The sequence below is a fragment of the Emydura macquarii genome, unplaced genomic scaffold (assembly GCF_026122565.2).
Source record: "Emydura macquarii macquarii isolate MOO-44397 ecotype Brisbane River unplaced genomic scaffold, CSIRO-AGI_Emac_v2 contig_1045, whole genome shotgun sequence".
In the NCBI taxonomy this organism is placed as follows: Eukaryota; Metazoa; Chordata; order Testudines; family Chelidae; genus Emydura; species Emydura macquarii.
Window position 1 is genome coordinate 10176267 of NW_027131182.1, and position 24129 is coordinate 10200395.

The 24129-nt window shown below is 40.4% G+C and overlaps 1 protein-coding gene across 3 annotated transcripts in view; it reads right to left on the reverse strand.

Moving 5' to 3' along the window:
* Nucleotides 1-24129, reverse strand: part of ALPK2 (alpha kinase 2) — a 55284-nt gene that overhangs the window by 12207 nt on the left and 18948 nt on the right. For 2 of the 3 annotated variants that reach the window (XM_067545463.1, XM_067545462.1), the window contains exons 2-9: nt 20093-20366; nt 16912-19518; nt 13207-13354; nt 9707-9834; nt 9571-9606; nt 3422-3696; nt 3211-3299; nt 455-672 (exon numbers count right to left, since the gene is read on the reverse strand). In XM_067545463.1, coding sequence (XP_067401564.1) covers nt 455-672; nt 3211-3299; nt 3422-3696; nt 9571-9606; nt 9707-9834; nt 13207-13354; nt 16912-19518; nt 20093-20366 — 3775 coding nt within the window. The remainder of the gene's footprint in view (nt 1-454; nt 673-3210; nt 3300-3421; nt 3697-9570; nt 9607-9706; nt 9835-13206; nt 13355-16911; nt 19519-20092; nt 20367-24129) is intronic. The other variant, XM_067545464.1, reaches the window with a different exon arrangement.

The window sequence follows — 24129 nt, forward strand, 5'->3', positions numbered from 1 at the left end:
ACATGAACATGCTCAGCAAGTTCAGTATGTTGAGGACAGCAAAGAATAGAGTTGTGCTGGAATGGGGCCCTGCGAGTGTATCTCCACAGCCTGTGGCAGTGAGACTCCCAGCCCCAGTTGACAGATGTGGACTGGCGAGATTCGTGCTAGCGCTCTAAAAACAGCTGTGTAGACAGCACTTCCAAGTGCACTACCTCCTCCCTAGACTTCAGAGCCTGAGCTGCTGCCCAAGCTGCAACTTCATAGCAGACTATGTAGTTATTTTTAGAATGCTAGTGGGAGCCTCTCCACCCCCATCCTCAAGTTTGTCAGCCCAGGATGGGAGGTTTGCTGCTGCTGACTTTGTAGACATACTATGAAGGTCTGTCCAGTTATTGGGATACTCAGTGGCTGGGTGTCACAGTGATAGCATGGCATATCTGTCACATACTGCCACAAGGATTGGAGCTCTCACCTTGAAAATCTGTAACGAGCAAATTGCCATTGGTTTTCTCGTACACCCAGTGCTGAAAGGTGCAACACTTCTGACCAGCTTCTGAGTCTCTTCTCATGAAATTTATTTCTTTGCCATCCCGGACAGAATACTTCACAAATTCTCCAACCAGTTCCTCTTCCACGGTTGCATAAGGGATATTATTCTCAAGACGATGAACAAGGAAAATAGGAATGATCCTGAAATAAAATCCAATAAACCTTAATGATCTCAGTCAGGAAAAGTGGGCTAGGTTTGGCAGACCCTGGTCTCATTTATGGGTAGGAATGGATTAGATATGAAACTGGTTTCAGTCCAAAACCAGGCAAACTGCAGCAGTTTTGCTTTGAGTGTTAGGGTCTTCTCAAAGACACACTGAGGGCGTATATTGAACGTAAAGTGAAACTCATGTGTTTTGCATGTCTAGCTAGCACATACTTGAATCTGTTGAGAACGGTGATGAGCTAGAGAAAGTATTTGTCTCACTGCCAACATAAACATCTTGGTTACCAGAATTCATTGCTGCTGCACCTCAGCTTCTGAGAAGTGCACTGAAACCTCACAATGAGCCTGATTCTGCTTACACATACACTGGAGTAACACGGGAGTGCTCAGGATGAGTGTCTTGATACTACAGTGAAGGGTGGCAGGATAAACTGTAAGAGTATCTCCACTGAAGTCAGTTGAATGACACTGATGTAAAGAAGAGCAGAATCAGGCCCCAGTATCTCCTTATGATAATGCCATTTTGAAAAACATTGAGTCAAATGGAGTTTATCACAAGACATCGCCATATGTTATTATAGAGCTAACAATCTCCTGGTAGTGCCCTGTGATAACAAATGTATGGAACAATAGTCACTGCTATACAGGAAGATATGGTAGAGCCCGGGGAAGTATGGTCCTATCTTGTCACAGGCCTTCTTGCATACATCATTAATCCCTAAAGCAACAGTGCCAGAATGGTAGTGGTCATATCCAGAAGGACAACTCTCCAGGACTGTCCAGTACTTCTGGAAATGGCAGTGGTCAAGGGGCCTGATTCCCAGCATAATTTGGGTGCACACGGCTCCTATTAAAATGAATTGGAGTGTTGCATGTATAAGTGATGGGATACAGAGGCCTGAGATGGTTTGGAGATAGAACAGATAGCCACGACTTGAAGAACTCTTCCTTACTGCTTTTTCAGCCCTGGTCTACACCTAATTTTTACTGGTCTAACTATTTTGTTTATGGATGTTATTTTTATTTTTAACCAATGTAGTTAAATGGGTAAAAGCCCTGGTGTGGAGCAGGTATGCTGGTCTAAAGGGGCATGACAGCAGTACAATTATTCCCTTTGCCATTTAGAAGCAGATGTACCCTTTTACACTGATATAACTGAGTTCTCACTAGGACCCCAGAATTTGAAGATTGTAACTTTCAGAGAGCAGCCTCTGGTGGAAGAGGATCTTTCTCTTGCTTAGTAAAATCTCTCATTCCCTTTATAGGGATACCGCCAGGAACTTTATCTTCCTCTAAGGACAGCGTGTAGTACTGAACAGGTTGTTTTAGAAAAGCATTCCAGAAGCTGCATTTTGTGTGGCACCAACAGGGCTCAGATGGAATTCTTTATAGGGACCAATGTAGTAGCAGCTGCTAGCAGTAAAAGCCACCTGGCTTATAGCCATTCCTTGCTGCATGGTTGCAGAGCTGCCTGTTTTTACCTCAGAGCTACGAAGCAAATAAAAAACAGTCATGCTGAGCATGCATATTGCCCACAGAGTAACCAAATGGAAGCCACTGAGCCTTCCTCTTTCCTTCTGGTGCTCTATGAAATGGCTGCCCCCTTAATGTTCAGCTCACTTTGGGTCAGCCTATAGATATGTTTTATTTCACTGCTTTCTGGATTGGGGCCCAAGTAGAATCAACATTCACTATATATAGAAGCTACCGGGAAAACAGTTAACTCATCTACTCTAATCTTTTTTCAGTGATTCAGATGCAGCTAAAGGAGATATCGTATGTCATCTAGAAAGAGATGGAGACTTAGGCTGTTCACAGACATGTGGGGTTTATTCTTGAGGCGAGTCATGGTCAGGTGGAATTTCAACCATCCTTTGGGCATCTGACTATATATGGGAGCCTGACACAGGAACAGCAAATCCTTTGAAAAAGATCTGAGTTATCTGTTACAAAATTCACAAGGTGTCACTTCCCAACCTCAGGTGCAGAGACGAATCTGTTCTAAAACTACTCATCTGATCTCCATACATAGACAAACCCTCTTTTTACTCTGGGACAATCTCTTGATATGAACATCCCACACTTGGGAAGAGTCCAGAACCAGAGTTAAACTTTCTGGCTTAAGCTCAGATGGACTCAGGTGACTTGCCTAAGCAGAAGAGACTTAATACCAGCTTTCAGAACTGCTACAATTTTTGCTAGGTTTTATTTTTAATTGAAAGCTTTTGGGACCTGATTCTCATCTCCCACTTAAATCGATTACTCTTTAGATCAGCGTAAGTGAGATCGGAATCAAGCCCTTTGCTTCTGAATGTCCTCCACTCACTGGATTTTACTCCTTTTCTCTATGAATGAAAGAAAGAATCATTCTTACCATCTCATCATTACCAAGCATGATCTAAGATATGACTGCAGTTGTACCCCATATGTTCTCAGGGTGTCTGTTTTTTCTTCCCAGCAATATTTTCCAGGAGCCAGATGGCAGTGTAGCTCAGAATAATATACATACTCACTCTGGCACTTCTCCAAAGCCTTCCAAAGATTGTGCTTCTGCTGCATATATCTTGGCATACTCTCTTGCAGTATTTTGAACATAGCATTCCTATATTACAAACAGGAATGCCAGTGGAGCGTTACTGAAAACATTTAACACAGCCAGCTGTTTGAAAATTTCAAAGCCAGCTCTTCCCATAATGTTTGTTTACAGAGGAAAATGGAGTTTACCTGCATTGCTAGTTTGTAGTTCTTTTGAACAAGTTCATCCTTGGTTTTGGTCCCATATGAAATAGCAGTATGCACTTTAAGAACACAGGGATGACCGGGGCCGAATATAGGCACGAGGCCTTGCATTACTTTACTTCTAAATGCTTTCCGGTGCACTCCTTCGCTAAAGTGCAACTCTTCTGTTGCAATTCTTCCATGCAGGTTGCCACCAAAATAGCTATCATTGATGAAGTCTTCTCTGAATATGAACTGAATGAATTCAATCTCTTCCAAACCTAAAGCACAATGAAATTGTTTTGTACAGAATCTTTCCATATACACAGAAAATTGCAAAGAAAGGGAGTGTTAAGAGTGAAAAGAAAAAAGGCGGGAAGAGGTGGAAAGAAGGCTGTTCTGATGGAGAAAGGTTGCAGAAGAGAAGACTCTTGCACAAGCAATGCTCAGTCTCTGTGCAGGGACAGAAAGGGAATCATATGGATAGAGTAAAGAGGGAAGTCGAGAGCTACAAGGTCCAGGAGGAAGGCTGGAACAAATCCAGAATGTTTTTTAAAAACAAGAAGGGCAATTTTGAACTGGATCCTCAAATGCTTGTGAAGCCACTAGAGCTACTTGAGAATCTGAGGTGGGTGGAGGAGGAGATTTGCTTTTTTGTTCCTGTGTGAAGAGAGAAAGGTTGGGCAATTGAGTCTACAACATGTACACATAACTGTGTGCCCTATTTGCATGTGTGATTGCAATCAGGCGTAATCCTTTTAGAAAAGATGAAGACATGAGGTGTTGTTGATTCAGCTTTAGCTTATTTTACAATTTGAAAAACAATTTTTAAAAATTAATTTTAGCTTTCAGATTTCTTCAGTGCAGAAGCCATGTTTACCTCTGTGTTTGTACAGCATTTGGCTCCGTGAGGCCCCAATCCTGACCTGGTACTACCATAATATAAACAATTATAACATCAATAACATTTTTCAGATCACTCCCAGAGCTGCAGAATTACATGCTAAATCATTTATCTTGAATAGTTGTGTTTTAAAGCTCATAAGCAGCAGGTTAAAGATTGATTAGAAATGAGAGAAGATATTAGGAGGGCTAGGAGGGATGGCCTAGGTAATACTTAGTCCTGCCTTAGTGCAAGGAACTGGTCTAGATGACCTATCAAATCCTTTTCAGTCTTACATTTCCATGATTCTATTACTTTTATTCCAGATGTGGTTTTGTGTAGACTCAGGTTCTCCATAAAATATTGTGTCATGTTCATCTGTGGAGTAACTGCATTGATTTCAGTGGGGTGATACTAGGCATAAATTTGAACCATGAGTTCTCTACCTGTGACCTGTGGATTTTAGAGGTAGCACTGAGATGATGAACATCTGCTTAAGTTTGTTAAAACTGAATAAAACTGTGGAATTACTAACTTTAATTTCTAAATGGCTGGAATAATGTTACCGTGAAAATACAGACAAAATATAGGAGGATGAAGAAGCAGGAAAATACAAAAAGAGTAAAAGAAAAAACTGAAGTGGGAAAAAGGGCAAGATTATAGAGGAAAATGAATTTAAAATTCTATCTGTGTTTCAGATCTGCAGAGTAGAGTGACCAGATGTTCCAATATTAGCAGCTTTGTCTTATATAGGCAATCCCTTGCCCTCCCCACCATCCCCTGAAAAAAAAAGTGTCCCCATTTTTCACACTTGCTCTGTAGGCACCTACTGCAGAGTTACGCAGAGTGAGGGACTACTCTCATCTCTTTATGTACATACAACTTCTCCTGATGTTAAGGAAAAGTGAGAGAGGATAACCTAAAGCCCTAAGTGTGCAGTACAAAGTCTTTCCACTTATGGTTGGTGGTTATCTCTCATTTAGACTATGTAAACTTCTGACTCCCTTGGAATGAACAAAGAATGAACAGAGTATGTATATATACAGTGCTACAATAAAAGTGGCTCCTTATCGCCACTTAACAGTTCTTTTATCAAAAGTTATATAGCGTTGCTGGATGAAAAGCTCCGCATTTGTTTTAAAGAAGAAGTGAATGATTAATTCTATTCCTCAAAGATAAACAAGAAAAAAAACAACCATCTGAATGAAGCAGTTGACCAGTACAGTATGTTCAGAAATGATAAACCAATTTACAAAGCGTTGTCTATCTTTAGCACATACATAGTAAGATGTGTGCCGGTCTGATTAAAGAAAAGATAGCACATGAGGAAAGTATTCCAGATCTCAATCCTTGCCTTTCTCCTTGGGCAAAGTTACACAGCAGACAACTTGTGAAGACCATGTGTTCAAATGGCACTGGAAGCTTTTAGGCCAGAATATCTTATTGGTCCTCTTTTTTTCTTCCTCTTTATTACTGTGAGATTGGGGTGATATTTCACTATTTACTGTAAGTGAAGTGACAGTACACTAAATGTATCAAAAGTATCTGTCCATTTAACTCAATCTGTTTTGTACTACAGGAATTCCATAAAAGGCACAATTCTGCAAACTCCCATTAGCTTTAAGGGGAATTTTGCCTTTATTGGGACAGCAAGGTGTAACACACAATGGGAAAGAATTGTCAAAGAAATATTGCACTGATGACTGATCTGTAAGGTCTGAAGGCATTTCTGGTGCAAGAGGAGAAGTTGGTTTATCATGCATTAATGGCATAATGAAAGAGGATTCAGGGTCAAAACTAATCTAATCTCTGATGATTGTTGTGTATTGGGCTGCACCCTGAAACACTGTCAGACCTACAGATACACAACTATTAGCACCCAAGCCACAACTCTGGAGCTGAACACCTCTGAAGTTTGGAAAAATTCAAAATCCAAATCCAAATTTTACTGTTGTAACTGGCCCCTAGCTATAAAATGGGCCAAATGGGCTAAATTCTCTGCTCAGAAGCTCCTGAATATTGGTATGTTTAAACTCCAGACCTGAATTTTATTGATAAGTGCATTCACCAAGATATGTGAGATGCATTGTGCATGTTGGATTAGAGTATGCACCTATGAGATCAAAAAAACCATCACTGTTAATCAGAGTTTTTGAAAATCAAGATGCATGACCTTTTCAATCTGTATTGCAATATGTATTATGTTGATTTTGCTGTATGATTAGGTAATCATCCAAAATTACTGGCCTAAGATTACTGGTCTAGTGGATAGTGAGAAGCTGTAGACATGATATATCATGATTTTGGTAAGGTTTTGGAATAGTCTCACATAACATTCTTATAAGCAAATTAGGGAAATATAGTCATTTCATCTAAGCAACAACTGGTTGAAAGACCGTACTCAAGAGCAGTGCTTAATGGTTCGCTGTCAAACTGGGAGGATATATCTAGTGGGGTCCTACAGGGGTCTGTCCTGGGTTTGGTACTATTCAATATTTTCATTAATGACTTGGATAATGGAGAAGAGAGTAAACTCATAAAATTTGCAGATGACATCAAGCTGAAAGGGGTTGCTAGCACTTGGGAGGAAAAAAATTAGAATTCAAAAAACAAATGGGAGAATTTGGTCTGAAATCAACAAGATGATATTTAATATCATCTTGGGATTCTTCTGCCCTGCACTTAGAATCATAGAATCATTGAAGATTAGGGTTGGAAGGGACCTCAGGAGGTCATCTAGTCCAATCCACTTCTCAAAGCAGGACCAACCCCAACTAAACCATCCTAGCCAGGGTTTTGTCAAGCCACTTAGGATGGAAGAATCCAATGCATGGGATTCTTCCGTCCTGCACTTAGGACAGAAGAATCCCATGCATTGCTACAGACTGGGGACTGACTGGCTAGGCAGCAGTTCTGCAGAAAAGGACCTGGGGGTTACAGTGGACAAGAAGCTGGATATGAGTTAACAGTGTGCCCTTATTGCCAAGAAGGCTAACAACATATTGGGCTGCATTAGTAGGAGCATTGCCAGCAGATTGAGGAAAGTGATTATTCCTATCTATTCAGCACTGGTGAGGCCACATCTGGAGTACTGTGTCCAGTTTTAGGCCCCCCATTACAGAAAGGATGTGGACAAATTGGAGAGAGTCCAGTGGAGGACAACAACAATGATTGGGAGCTGGATCACATGACTTATGAAGAGTGGCTGAGGCTTGTTTAGTCTGCAGAAGAGAAGAATGAGGGGGCATTTAGTAGCAGCCTTTAACTTCCTGAAAGGGGGTTCCAGGGAGGATGGAGCTAGGCTGTTCTCAGTGGTGGCAGATGACAAAACTAGGAATAACGGTCTCAAGTTGCAGTGGGGGAGGTCTAAGTTGGATATTAGGAAAAAGTTTTCCACTAGGAGGGTGGTGAAGCATTGGAATGGGTTACCTAAGGAGGTGGTGGAATCTCCATCCTTAGAGGTTTTTAAGATGCGGCTTGACAAAGCCCTGGGTGGAATGATTTAGCTGGGGTTGGTCCTGCTTTGAGCAGGGGGTTGGACTAAATGACCTCCTGAGGTCCCTTCCAGCCCTAATTTTCTATGATTCTATGAATAAAGACAAGTGCAAAGGACTTCACTTAGGAAGGAAAAATCAAAAGCACAAATACAAATACAAAATGGGGAATAATTGGCGAGGTGGTAGAACTGCTGAAAAGGATCTGGGGCTTATAGTGGATCATAAATTTAACATGAGTCAACAATGTGATGCAGCTTTTAAAAAGGCTAATAACATTCTGAGATGTATTAACAGGAGTGCTGTATGTAATCCCATGTCTTACGTGGCAGGTAATTGTCTCACTCTACTTGGAACTGATGAGGCCTTAGTTGAGTACTGTGTCCAGTTTTGGGTACCACACTTTAGGAAAGAAAGGACAAATTGGAGGGAACCCAGGGGACAGCAACAAAAATGATCAAAGATTTAGAAAGCCTGAGCTGTGAGGAAAGTTGAAAAAACAGGGCATGTTTAGTCTTGGGGAAAAAAGTCTGAGGGGGGACCTGATAACAGTCCTCAAATATGTTAAAAGTTTTTAGAAAGAGGATGGGGAGCAATTGTTTTCCTTGTCCACTGAAGGTAGGACAGGAAGTAATGAGGTTCATCTGCAGCAAGAGAGATTTAGGTTAGATATTAGGAAAAACTTTCTAACTATAAGGGGAGTTGAGCTCTGGAATAGGCTTCCCAGGGAGGTTATGGGATCTCCATCGTTGGAGGTTTTTAAGAACAGGTTAGATGAACATCTGTCAGGGATGGTCTAGGTTTACCTGGTCCTGCTTCAGCCAGGAGGCTGTACTTGGTAACCTCTCAAGGTCCCTTCCAGCCCTATGTTTCTATAATATTATAAATCTGAGTGTCAGTATCTCAAATCAGCTTTGTATTTTTAAAAATATTTTTTCCCTTACAACGTAGCTTTCGCTGAAAGCATAAGCTCATCTTAAGCACATAGACAGAAAGGGTCACATTTTCAGAGCTGGCTGCAAAGGGTGTGCTTGCTAAAATGTGTCTACTCCTACTGCATCTATTAAAACCTTGACTTGTGTGTGTATATGAAGGTGTTTTGGGATGCAAGAGATGAGTGGAAGCTTTTGCAGAATCACTGATTTCACATGACTTAAAAGACATAACTTCCTCACTGAAAAGATGTGTTGCCAATAATGATACTGTTCCTAATTCTAGAACAGCCCACATCACTCACAACAGTTTCTTCCCCTGAACAAGGGAAGGAGAACTGTAAGAATCATGATTGTATTTACAACTTGGGTGATTTGACATGAACATAGCTGTTCATGCACTTTCCATTACCATTTGCCTGTGCAATCTGATTTGCATATGCAATCACTGCAATTGTGCATGTAAATATGTACATTTTTGTTAATGGCTCTTGGATCGTCTTGTTTGAAAATTCATTACATAAGTTCATCTCTGGGACCATCATTAAAATGGCAACTTTGCACCACATTTATTTTCACATTAAGATAAATAAAATATGTTGGGCAAGATTTACTGGAACAATCTGGCCACTTTGCATCGCTCTGATGATTCAAAGCAGCTGTCAGTTGGTTTAACTGTCTGATTATCATTATACAGCTGCTTTGCATCACCAGACCAATGCAAAGAACTAACAAACCTGGTCTCTATACTTATGAATTTATTGTTGATTTTTATTTATATTTTATTGACTAAAGTGTGCCAGTTAGAAAGGATAGGTATTTGAAACAAACAATGCATATATTTACCTTCAATATTCTCATAACTCGAAAGATGTTTCAATACTGAAAGGGAACAAAAGGAAAGAGGCACTGTAGTGACAAAGAGTGCAAATGGCATGTATCATTGTTCTTATAATTTAAAAGCCAGTATACTGGGATTTACCTTCAGAGGTCAGATTAAATTCAGCAGTCACCTTTCCATAAATATTCTTCAAGCAGCAATAATACAATCCCTGGTCTTTTATACTAGTTTGAACTATTGCCAAAGACACTGGAGAATCATCCCCTGTACTGGAATAGAAGTTGTGAACATTTGCAGTTTAGGATTTTAAAACATTTTTCTAACTTAAAGCCACACAATTTTTTTGGACTAAGTGATGCTGCAAAGAGTGTGATTCAGCGGAGAGGTGAATTTGTTGGATATGTTGTTTCAAACCCCACTTGGAAGCATTCAGCCTGTTTTGGATTGCCCAGGTGATATTTTTCATCATATCCTGAGAGAAAATAATACCTTAACCAAACCTACACAAGACCTGATTATATTACAATATTAGAAATTCATGTCAGTTTCTAATATTCATATTGGTTTCACAGTTAAACTTGCCACAGCAGGGTGTGTGTATTGAGGGACATGGCACGAACAGTCATAAGACGGAGTGTTTTCTGTTGTCTCTCAACATAGCTATAAAGTACATTTTTCTGTACACTAAGAAACAAATACTGTTGATCATTTGGATATTCAGAACAGCTCTGCATGAAAATATAAAGTATCCTTCTAAAGAAACATGTATAGGTATTGGATATTGATATGGACCACTTTTTTGACATGAAGGAGAGCAATGCGAGTTGTGCTTGCTGATATCAGGGCTGACTTTGGCTCTGTGTGTGAGACTAAGCCTGGTGTATTGGCGCCTTACATTTTATCTTTGAGCATACGCTTAACTTTAAGCATATGCTTCAGATCAGCCCTACTCAGCAATGTGTGTAAGCACTTACGGAGTTGACTTCCATTGGAGTTAAGAATGTGTGTAAATGTTCTGCTGAATTGGGGCGTTAGGTCAATAATAATCTTTAGTTTCCTCTTCCCTCCCTGAATAAACAATATAGATTCCCCCTCTCTTTTCCCTCGGTCACCCAGATCTTTTTCCTTTTCCCTAATCACATATCATCTCTCCTTTCCCTTGGATCCTTCTCTCTCTCTTTCTCCTGACTCCTCCACCTCTCCTTTTTTTGCCCACCCAAATTTTCTTCTGCCCTTTTCTAAGGTAGGAAATGTATTTTCTGGCTTTAGGAATAGACCTCTCAATTGTTGCCTGCACTGCAGCTCCTCTCAGTGTCCATACACTCCTTGCTGTTAAAATGGAGCACCCTAGCTAGCCACCTGCGGCATCCAGTCTCTACTTAATTCTGCTCTTGTTTAGGACTAGTAATAAGTTGTCCAGCTGTTCTCCCCTCTTCCTCTTCATTCGTATTCTATATTTGCCACTCCGCACCATCATTTCCAAAGGAGGAGCTAAGAATGGCACATCTGACGTGATTTGGTGAGTGTTGGAAACCTGCTCAGTTACTCTACTAGTACATGTCTTCAGCTATGCTAACCCCATTTTTATGCCACCCTTGGATCACCGTTCCATAGTGCTGTAATGCTATTTTGGAAGGGCTGCTTTCCAAGAATGGTGACATTCAAGATGGCATAAACCACAAGCTCAAATACCTATCTCTTAACATTTATTATTTACTATTTGCATTATAGTAGTGCCCAGAGATGGCCTGTCAAGATCAGGGCCCCATTGTACTGGGTGTTGTATTAGTGTATAGTATATGAGAGTGGCTCTCAACCTTTCCAGATTACTGTACCCCTTTCAGGAGTCTGATTTGTATCCCAAGTTTCACCTCACTTAAAAACTACTTGCTTACAAAACCAGACATAAAAATACAAAAGTGTCACAGCATGCTACTACTGAACAATTGCTTCCTTTCTCATTTTTACCACATCATTATAAAATAAATAGATTGCAATATAAATATTGTACTTACGTTTCAGTGCTGTACTTGAGCCCATTTTGCACTTGCGAGCCTTGTCTGAAGCCCAAGCCCCAGGCTCAGAGGTGGGGCTGAAGCACGTAATTTAGCTTTGTGGCGCTCTCTATGGCATGGGGCCCCAGGCAATTGCCCTGCTTGCCACCAACTAATACTGGCCTTGCACTTGCAATCCCCCTAAACCTATCCCATGACCCATCCCTGGGGACTGCAACCCCCAGGTTGAGAAACACTGATCTAGATGAGTTGAGTACCCCCTGGAAGACCTCTGAGTACCTCCAGGGGTACGCATACCCTTGGTTGAGAACCACTGGTCTATGACAGTCCATAAACTGAAGAACATACTGTCTATCTGGGGACAAGACTAGGGTACAAGTTTTAGATTTACTTGGTCCTGCCTCAGTGCAGGGGCTGGGCTAGATGATCTCTTGAGGTCTCTTCCAGCCCTACATTTCTGTGATTCTGTGGATACATCTACACCACAATTAAAAAAAACCTGTCGCACCAAGTCTCAGAGGCTGGGTCAGCTGACTCGTGCTCGTGGGGCTTGGGCTGCAGGGCTATAATACTGCACTGTAGATGTTTGGGCTCAGGCTGGAGCCCGGGCCCTGAGACCCAGCGAAGGAGAAGGTCTCAGAACCTGAGCTTCAGCCTGAGCATGAATGTCTACACTGCAATTTTACAGCTCCGCAGCCTGTGCCACTCAAGCCTGGCCTGGGCCAGCTGCGGCCGCACCGTGGGTCTTTTATTGCAGTGTTAGATGTGCCCCGACAGACCGGAAAGATGGATATGTTGAGCACAATGAAAGGGATGCAGGGATGGACGGGAAGATGGAGTAAAAATTCCAAAAGTGCCCATGTGACTTAGGCTCCTAAGTTTCATTTTCAAAAGCCATGTAAGTACTAAGGAGCCCAAGTCTCACTGAAAGTCACTGGGCACTTAAGAACCTGATGGCCAGAACTGTAAAGGTATTTAGGTGCCTACACATGCTAAGTGTGATTTTCAATAGAGTGTAGGCGCCTAACTCTCCTGGATAGATAAAAATTTCATTTTCTACTCTTCTCACTACACTGCTGTGCAGCCACCCATGATATAATTTAATTGACTGGGGTTGAGTGAGATAATTTTGGCTCATACTCAACTCCTGTCCTCAGTCCAATTCGTTTGAAGGGCCATTTAAAACAGAATTTAAAGTTCAAAAGATGTGATCTCTCCTGTTCCTCAAAGAAGCTGCTCACTGCCTATTAGCTGCTTTCATTTGGCCTCCGAGATTTTTATCTCACTGTTTCTCATATCTTAGTCAGACCTGTGTATATCATTTGGCCCAGCTGCTGGAATTTCACCTTAGCAGAGTCTTGTACACAATGTACAGTAATCGACAGTTGATGGGAACAAATATGAAACATCTAAAGCAAGCAGACCAGAACTATCTTGAAGGAGGGAAACAATGTCTGACATTAATACACTCTGCAAACTCTGACTATTTTGTTTTAGTCCATATATTGTGCAAATCGTATCACTTCAGTTCGCTCACCATGAGTTTATCATTAGAATATTTAATTTTTTTCCCCAAAAGATAACCATAAAATATTTCAGAAAGTGCCAGTTAGGATCACTCCTTACCTTCTGTGCACTTGAGCTAGTAACTCTGAATCTTTAGTCCATGTAATGGTGGAGTCTTCATGAATTTCCCCAAACTGACAGCATAATTTAATATTTCCAGAATAATCAGGGAACTGCTCAGCATGGATTTTCTTCAGTAATTTGGGGGCTTGAAATGAAATATCCACAGTTTAGAATCACAAAATAATACCACTTCTTTGCCGTTTTAAAGGGACCTCAAAATGTCAGCTACATAAATTTAAATGGGTAAAAGAAACTAAAATATTTAGGAACAAATATTAAGGCAAATTACCCTCCAATGTGGAATAAAATAATAAAAGAGTTGGAGGAATGGAACAAATACGAAATTTCTTGGCTACGAAGGGTAGCTTTGGTAAAAATGAATGTCCTCCCAAAATTACTATTTTTGTTTCAATGCATTCCTGTTGGTATCCCTGAAATGAATTAAAAACATGTCAGGATGCACTATTAAAATTTATATGGAAACATAAAAGACAAAGAATGAGTTCTAACATTCTATATAAGCATACAAAATGGCATGGACTAGCTTTCCCTAATTTGGCTTATTATGTATCACAATAAAGAAATGCGATCTGTTGGGTTAACAATAGAACACCCAAACACTGGGTAAAATGAGAACAAGACTAGAGCACAAATGTAGCTATTCATAATGGTTGGATTAAAAAAGAATGTAGGTCACCAAAAATAAAATATCACTCATTCATCCAGACCATCTTTTGAGCTTTGGACATATTTTCTAAATTTCTGTTGCCGAGGCCCTCTCCCTTAGCTACTTTCATCAATAATGAGGAAAACATCTCTAGGAAATATCAAAGTAACTGTTCATTGTTGGTAAGAGCTGAGATTACTCAATTCAGATAGCTGTTCCTGGGTCCTGATTTGAAATCATACCAAGAGTTTTGTAATAATGTAAATACTGTAAAGATCCTGTATTTTCAATATTTACAAGTCAAAGATTTTGCTGTGAAATCTGAATATGAAGTGGCCCTATCTAGACCTTTAACCGCATTTGAGGAGTGGATGCAGGAGCAAGCAGGAACAAAATGGTTAATTTCTAAAATACATACAATTTTGACAGAAAAGAACATTGATAAGAAAACAACCCAGATGAAAAGATGGGAGAGGGATTTGGACAAAGAAATTGTTCTGGATGAGTGGGAAAGGGGATATACATCTACAATTTGTGTAGCTCCTAAAGAAAATTGTTATAAATTACTGTATATAGCATTTGACTCCAGTTAAGTTCCGTCCTATTTTTGCTACTAGGGAGGTACTTTGTTGGCAGTGTTGTGTGGGAAGGGAATATACTTGCCCTTGTGATGGTTGTGTCCAGGAATTAGATGGTTTAGGATGAAATTATTAAAGAGATTCATCTTATGACAAAATGCCTGCTTCTTAGATATTCCCTGACCTGCTTACTTAATACATTTTAGACAGAAGGACAAATTAATTTCTTCTTTATTGTTATCAGCTAGACTTCTTATTGTGCATTATTGGAAATGCATAATCCTTCCTGTGGAATTGTGGTATAGTAAAATATGTAATGGAAAAGCTTTCCCATCAAGTACATAGACTAGAGAAGTGCCAAAAAGATCATAGGTATTTAGAAATTGGATCACGCTTTCTAGCATACTCAGAAGGAGGGCTTCCCAGTCAGCAAGCCAGAATCTTTAGCCATTGTATTTTCAAAGTCAAAGATTTTGAATATTTACCTGATCCTGAATAAGTAGTAAGTAATGTACACTGTAGTATGTTAAAATTTTATTGTAACTTTGCCTTAATACATTTTTTTTTAAAGTGATAGCAGGTTCTTATTTAACATACCTTCTCCATATTAAAGGGCCAGTCAGTTAATCTGTAATAAAGCTGCACATTGAGGTGTAATAATGTGAGCCTAATGTGGTTACCCAAGTAGCACTGATTTTGCCTAAACTCCTTTAGTTAGTGAGCAGAATCTTTATTGCTATTGATGATGTGTGAGAGGAAAGATAGTAAATTGAAAATCAGGCTCCCCTAAGGTGCTTCAAGTTGGGTGTTCAAAACTGAGCCACCCAAAATCACTAACAGCTTAAAACTTGGCCAATGAGAATACTCAGAAACGTAAAGTTAGGCACATACTTGAAGTACCTTACTGAAGCATGCCTAAGTTCATGTAAGAAGTGTGTGACAGAGCTAGAAACAGAACTCCTACGTCCCAGCCTTAACCAGACCTTGCCAGCCTGATTTCTGCACTGCTGTTGGTGGCGGCGCTGTCTTCAGAGCTGCGCTCCTGGCTAATTGCCAGCTGCACAGCTCTGTGAAAGCTGGTCTCCTCTACAATAGCCAGATTTCATGGGGGAGATCAGATTTCACGGTCTGTGATACATTTTTCACAGCTGTGAATTTCATAGGGCCCCACCTATGAACACAGGAATGCATTTGATTAAATAAATGATTGGCAAAGGCAGAGATCCAGCTCTACTGCTGCTGTGCTTAGGATATGTCTACACTACAGTGGCATGGCTACATCACTGCAGTTGTGCCACTGTAGCACTGCTGTGTAGTTGCTTCCTACATCTATGGAAGGGGCTTTTCCATCAGTACAGGTAATCCACCTCTCCGAGAGGCAGTAACTAGGTTGACAGAAGAATTCCTCCATCAATCTAGCTGTGTCTACAGTGAGGGGTAAGTCAACCTAGCTACATCACACAGGCTTTGACATTTGTCACAGTCCTGAGCAATGTAGCTAGGTTGACCTAAGCCTTAGTTGTTGAGCCTTTGAACAGACTGTTAGCTTGCTTAGAGTCATTGCACAGCTTGTTAGCCTCCTTCCCGGCACTCTCCACCCTGCTCTCATTCCTCACCTATTAATGATTTAAATTTATATCGTGTTACAACATGAATGTGAAATGTAATTTTAAAAAAATTAAAAGAAAAGCTTGGACTGAGCCAAACGTTATATCAACCATAAATGCTTAATTGTGTTGCTGTTATGCTGCTGCCTCTTTTTGTTTTGTCTTTCCAGACTGTAAGCATTTTGGGACAGAAACTGCGGGCTTGATTATCATTTTATTTAGACCGGTTTAATGCCAGCTAAACTTCATTGATTTAAGCAGAGTCACCCAGGAGTTATACTGGTGTAAGCAAGAGCAGAATTGGATCTTTTGTTATTTTACATTTCTGCAAAGTGTTATGCATTTTCACAGCATTACATAAATAATAGTAATCGTTTACCAGCAATATAAACATTTAGGTTCCCAACACAGCGTAATTACATTGGGGGGGAGCCACAAGACGGTGGCACAGTTGTGAAAGCAACTCACTGCAGGAATAGAATAACATGATGCTACTGTGTTTGCTATTATATTGCACAGATTCTGCTGGATTAATCCTAATGTACTATATATTCCTGAACCTTGACTTGGACAGAGGAAACTACTTTATAAAATACATTAAAAAAATTAATAAAATATGTTACATGTGTCAACTAAGGGGAGCCAGGGATGGAACAGATCTGCAGCATGGGATAGCAGTGGTTATTACTTCAGAGAATGGAAATTTTCATAAATTAATGCATGACATCTCTAGTTGATTTAGTGTAGCTGAAGTCTTGTGGTATATTGGAAATCTCTTTGAAATTCATACTGTGGTCTGAGGGATGTGAAAGGAAAAGAAATCAACAATAGAGAGACAGCTCCCTCCTACCTTTGCTGTCCTTTTTAGCAGGTAGTTTTCTTTGCTCTTTCCTCTCTTCCCTGTGAATTATGCCTGCATTGGCTTTCAGAGCCTTTTTAATGCAACTGGAGTTCTTGCTGACGTTTTCCTTTGGTCCTAGTCGAGGTTTCTTAGACAGCACCTTTGACGACATTTTCTTCTTATCCCCATCAGCCAAATGTCCACTTTTTGCTGTTTCTTGTTTACACTTAACATCCTCAGGTCCAACAAGTAAGGGCTTGCAGGTTTTTGACCCCTCTTGAGTTTTTGTCCTTTCTTCTCTTAGTATGAATGGATCAGCTGTGGTCAATGCTAAAGAGCACTGATGAGATTTGCTCTGTGCCAGCTCTTCCTGAAAATGTTGGCTGTTCTCTGAGGCATGTGTTGGGAGGCTAACTAAAACCCCTGTTACACAGTCCGATGAAATTACGTTTTGACTCCCACCAGCTGTGAATTGTCTGGTTTTATTATATTCAGTAGAGTTAACTGTATTTCCATTCCCATATGTATTACTGGATGCTCCAATATGCTGATTGGAAGGAGTCAGGGGTGGATTGGACTGTCCAGTACTATAATTTTTAATATGTTCCTCTTCCTCAAAAGTAATCAAAGCACGCATATAAGGCTCCACTTCACCTTCATCTAGACTATATTCAATGGCTTCTTGAATTTGTTCTGTTTTCTTTTCACACAAGATTGTTTCATCATTGTTTTCTTCAGCTGTTCCATTGCATCGATTCTGCAATAGTTCAGGTGTAGTTTTCAATTTGTTCGAATTTTCATTCTCCTTAACTACCACTTGTGTGGATTCAGACTGCACTAGGCTTTCTACATTGGAGTATCCCTTTACCAGTGTGTTGATAGCAGATCCTTCTGTTTGGCTCACACGTTCTACAGAGACAGATAAAGTTTCTTGTAAGTTCATATGTAGGGTACAAGGGATGGAACTATCCACCTTGTCACCAACATCTTTACGGTCTTGACTTGCAGTACTATTATATTCATTCCCAACATTTGTTGTAGGTTGAAAGATGCTGACTGGTGCTACAGTCCCAGATTCATAAGAGGAAACTTCTGAAGAGTCCATTTTTAACTTTCTCCCAATCTTGCAACCATGGTCAAGAATAATTGCATTTCCTTCTGATGCTCTGTGATGAGAATCTGAAGGCTGAATTTCTGAAATACAGTCCATACCTGGGACACCTAAACTTGCACCATTTTGTACATCATCTATTTCAAGATTTCTCTTTTCTCTACCCATTTTGTTTTCTTCATCTCTGGGTTCTTCTAACAAAATTTCAGTTAAAAACTGCTCCTCAGACAATGGCTTGAACACCTGCTGTACACCTGTCTCTGTCCTATTTTTGTCTTGATCTGCATTTTTCAGTCTGTCCTCAGACATTACAGTTTCAGGTATCCTAATTAAATTATGTAGCTGTATTATGTAACTGCAGTCTTGGGCATCAGAAGCACCTTGGAAATCTTTACTGTCATTATCCCTTGAAAGATGGTAAGTGCTACAATTATTGTCATTTTGTGAATTCAGGTCTGACTCATTTCCTTTTCCCTGAAAATTCTCTTCAGAACTTTTATTGACTTCTTTAACAGAAGAGTACTTTTCACCTGTAAATTGATTGATATTTTCATAAGAGGAATTACTGGATAAATCCTCTTTTTGTACAAGATCAGACAGATAAACACAATCTTTTATTCCTGGGTAGCTCTGTATAACATGAGAGTCTTTAGTAGATAGTCCATCTATACATTCAATTATAGGATCATTTATAAAATGTATATTCTGTTCTGTCTGAGGTAATTGACCAATATAACTGTCCGGTATGTAAGTTTGGTGTTCTTGGTCTTGTTCTAAATGACTATTTTGAGCATTTGTGATTCTGGGAGGAAATTCTACATCATGAGATTGGAAAGAATTACTAGAAACAAGCTTTCTTTCTTGGGTATCAGTCATTTGAATAGATCCATTATCATTAGTTAATGTTTTGTTTGACTTCTGCTCCAACCACTCTTCGGGATTTAAGATATCATTTGTTAAAATATGAGTGGATGGTTCTTCTATTTTATTTCCAGTACTAGAACACAGACACATACCATCTGTTTTTACAGTCTGTCTGAGAGAAGTGTTTCTTATGGATGTACCACTACATGCTTCATCTGTTTTTAGTAGGCTATCGGACTCACTGCAACCCTCCATTTCTATTCGTAGTCCAGTTGCCAGTGCTGTGATAGGTTCATTATCTTCTGTTATATTTTCTGAGACAGGATGTTCAGTACAGGTCTCTCCTATAATGTTCAGTACTGTGGCTTTGACAACTGCAGGACTGATTTCTAATCTCTCAAGCTCCCTATTTCCACATGTGAGGTGATCGTCTGAATCTTCTTCATAAAGAAGTTTCAGTAGCTTGTCATGTGCTGAAGATGAATCAGAGTATCCACATTGAGGTTCCACAGATCCCATAATTGCATAGCAGTTTGCTTTGGGCAGATATTCATTACATGGTTCATCAGAGAAGGTATCTGTATCACTATTCTCATGAGCACCACATGTTTTTCCTCTGTCCCTTTGCCCATCACCTAGGTCTGTAGGAGTCAGAACAGCACATAAAAACTCTTGCTTATTAGTAATAGAATCAGTATCCTGTAGAAAACAAGCTAATACATCATAGAATCATAGAGTTTAAGACCAGACTGGACTAGATCATCTAGTCCGACCTCCTGTATGTCAGGCCACTAACACCACCCAGCACCCACACACTAAGCCCAACAACTGAAATGAAACCAAAGTATTACAGCCCACTGAAACTGCCACAGGCAGAGAATAGGAAGGACCAAGGTGCCCCAGTGCTTGAGGCCCCCACAATAGCAAGGAAATTATTACATGAGATATACCCAGATAATCCTGGCAAGTGACCTGCACCAACATGTTGCAGAGGAAGGTCACTCCTCTCTCAAGGTTACTGCCAGTCTGACCTGGGGAAAAATTCCTTCCCAACCCACATATGATGATCAGTTAGACCCTGAGTATGTAAGCAAGAACCAACCAGCCAAGCACCTGAGATGCTGGCCTTCCCTGACCCTCCCTGGCCAATGTCCCATCTCCAGCCATAGCCATCCCTGATGCTTCAGAAGAAGATTAAAAAAAAGTTGTTGTTACTTGTAATATTAACTCTTTGTTCCCAGCATGGTTGTTGCTGATCACTCTCTCTCTGATCATAGGGCACATTGTGAGCAATACAGCTTTGTAAAGTCACATGTGCAGTTTGTAATCCATTTTCACTGCTAATCATTTCTAACTCTGGAAGGCTGATTGTTGCAATGTCCCTTTCTGGAGAAGTTGTGAAAATGAAACTCCCATCTATTTCAGGGTCCGTACACTGTTTCTTATATCTTTGCATAAAGCTTTCTGTGTTTGTTTCTTGTTCCTGTACCTAGGAAAAATGGGGGAAGAGAAATATAAAATATTAAGATAACTGCTAGAGAGACCTGAACCAGAATCCTGTATTCAAATGCCTCTGATCTTTGGAGAAATTTTGGTCAACATCTCAACTTCCTGGCTTGTACCTATCTCTATACTGGGCAGAATAAAAACTCTTATCTAAACAACACTGAATTCAGGTCTGGATCCAAACTTTGTGGAATATAAGAATTGTGACACTGGATCAGATCAATGATCAGTTTAGTCCAGCACCTACAAACAAACACTACCCTCCACCTGTCAGACTAACAAACAAATCAACCACACGCAATATAACTTTATCCATAGTAGAGCTTTTATAGCTCCAAACGGGAAAGAGCTAGAAATGCCATGAAATCCACTAGGGACTTTGTTGTTGCCAATTTACTTTCGTTCAAAGTGGTCAGATACTACAGTGACGGATGGCAATATAAAACAGATCGATGGATGGAAGGATGGATGGATGGATGCTTCAGAAGACGGTACAAGAAACCCTGTAACAGACAATTATGGGGTAACCTGTGGCTCTGACACAGCTTTTGCAATTTCTAAACTTAACAAACAAGTAGTAGAGTATCTATAGTGAATAAACTAATAAATAATACAACATTTTCTCAAGCCCCCATCAAGCACTGAGCTGGTCTAGGCTGTCTTCTTTGGGGCCCTGCTTCTTTTTCTTTTCTATTGTGGGTATTGCATCTTATTCTCACATAATTAACATGTTTCACAGCACTGACAAGTCAGTCTCGGAAAGCTTCAGAGGAAGAACTAACATCCCACTAAAATGCCCTGCTGAGTGCATTTAGAGCTACACTCTAAATAATAAATACACAAATCTGACCTAATACTCAGCCATCTTGGAAACTAGACATGATGTCCTGCACTTTTCCATTCAGCTTCACGGGAGCTCTGCTTAAGTAGGATTTGGAGCAGATGGGGTGCTGTGAGTTATAGGGGAGGGAGGGATTTTTTCCTTCTTTCTCCTTCACCTACTTCCCAGAAGCCTGAATAAATTTAAGGAGGGAGGGAAGAGGAGGAAGAGGAAGGAAAGGTTTTTCCCAAGACTTTGTGGCCTTGATCGTTATCCCCTTCCAGCAGTACCCAGCAAACTTCAGACCTCTCACCTTCAAAACTCCTCACCCAATGACCCTGCACCCTACAGAGCCCTGAACCCTCAGCACCACTAACCACAGCCACCCCACCATATCCCACACTGCTCACTCTCCCGTTTGGTATTCTATCATTCTCTCAACAGAGAGAGGTGCCAGTCTCACACTTTGTGTCTGGGTTCAGATTCCAAACCTTCCCAACCATTCAGGGGATTTTTAATTTAGGGTTTGGCACTGGGCCCACCTCTAAGTCTGGGTTTCATCTCCCAACCCTTTATTAATTCTCAACCAGTCCTGAGCACTCCGTCCATCTGCAGTTACCTCCGCCACCTCAATTTTTCTATCACCTCCTGCAAGCTTAAAGTTTGTTCAATTTCCTATCACTTACAGCCACTGCAACCTAAATCACCAGTCTCTGCTGAGTTTTTCCTAAGTACCTCTGACATCATATGATCAGTCAGTCCATACTTCCTGCACGTGTGAAAGTGAAAATAAACAGCTGTCTTGTGGCCTCTAGAAGTTTACAAGCAAACTACAGATTATTTAGAGAACCCTACTTTCTGCCTATCTAGTCCAGGTGTTTTTGTGTATGTGTCTGTCTTGAGCATTTATAGGTGTCCCTCACTGTAGTATTTAGGCACCAAGACATCTCTTGATTGCCAGTAAGTAATGTAATAATAATAAAAAAAAGAGCTTGTAACTAAAGGTCTCAGGTAGAAGACCTGAAAGTGGAATATTGTTTTCAGTCTTGTAATAGCCACAGTGAGAATTTATTGATTGATTACTAATGTGCTGGTCCCAGTTGAATATGACTAAGAAACCTGTGTTTTATATACTTTAGAGTACTTAAATCCAATCCTTTGTGACAAATTTAGAGAGCTTCATTGTTGTCACTTTTCATATTTTCTATGACAAGTCATTTCAGATAGCAGTGAGCACAGTTCTGTTATTCTTGATTTGATTCCCCCCTTATGGCAGGAGAAGATTTCTATGCTTTATTGCATACAGTATATTATAACAACTGCTTCAAGCACTGCACTCTCTGCTTGAGTCTGGGAAGACAAAAAAGCACTAAAACACTGTACAATGTTTAATTATGCAAACTCTGTAGCACATGTTGTGTGTGTGTGTGTGTGTGTCACACTGCTTGGTATGAGTTGGTAGATAGAAGGTAAAAGAGAATTTTGTGTTCAGACTCCCATCTGAAATACACAGTCCTTATGGTTTAATTATAAAGCCCTGCTTATTGACAGCAAAGAAGTAATAAAAATCCTGGCAAATAGACAAGCCAGTGAGATAATAATTACACAAAGGGGAGAGGGATTCAACCACTCACAAAGCAGCCTAGGTGTCTCCCCTAGACATAGCTCAGACTGTCATTTCAAGGTCAAAAGCATGCAAACAAGCCTCTAGCTTTGCCACACTATTGACAAAACCTGTCTAGACAAAAGACCAGACAGAAACAATTAAACTTAAATGAATGGAAGAGAAAGGGAAGAGGGAAAGTGTGTGCATGGTTTGTCTGTTCTGCTTATTTTAAAATTAGGGAAGGAAGTAGGGGCAGGGCCTGTTGTGAGCATGGGTTAGCAGAATGGCTGGTCTCTTCCAGAGGGTGTATTGCTGGTGGTTGTTTTTGTTGTTTTTTCTTTGTTGTGATTGGCCAGCTATTTTTGCTCTGCTCTGATTGGCTGGTTGTGAGGTTTTTTTTCTTGCTCCACCACTGGTGGGGGCACTGAAAATATTTTCTACCCTGGCCAACAAGATGGCTAGGGCTGCTCCTGGATAGAGTTAAATGAAGAGAAACAAAGAAGAAAAATCCTCTATTCCTTAAGACAAGGCGCGTTCCTGTGGGGATTTAGAGGGCATAAAAGCTACCAAACTGACAGCCCTGAAGTCCTCTTTTATCTTCACGACATGAATAGCACAGGCAGACTTCCCCAGGCTGTCCTAACAATGTGTCTCAGCTTTATAGCACCATTGCTAGGGATGAAGGGACAGGTCAATATTCATGGCCCATTAAATCCTTGGTTTCTTGGATGAATCTGCCAAACATGTGCCAATCAATGTCAAGTGTGATGGTGATTATTTTTTAACCCTGTCATTATCTGTATTAATACCATGCCCATTCACGGGGTATCTGAGCATCTGCATATTGGGAACTGAACCAAGATCCTCACACTCATTTCATATAGGCCACCAAACACCCAACAGATGGTAATAACATTCAGTCTAGGTTGGATGTTTATTCAGATGGCTTCTGAATTTATAGAGGCTCCTGCATGTCATTTTAAATAGGTATCTCTCTTGATCCAGGAAGTCCATCTGTTCTCCAGTGACTTTCTCAGATGGTTGCACTCCACTGCCCTGCTGAACATTCAAACCTCCCATGCCATAATTTTGAAATGTCTGTTGTATCTGTCTCTCAATTGCACACACCACCACAATATCAATTCTACCTGGTCTAGCTCTAGATACACCTCACCCTGTACTGCATCCCAGAACACCTGAGAACTGACTGTGGCAGGACTCAACAAACGGTTTAAAAGAGAAATGGGACTTGTCTCAGTGTTCTTCTCTGCCACCCTTCTAAATGAGACAGTGCTTTTCCATCTCATACAGCATTTGTTT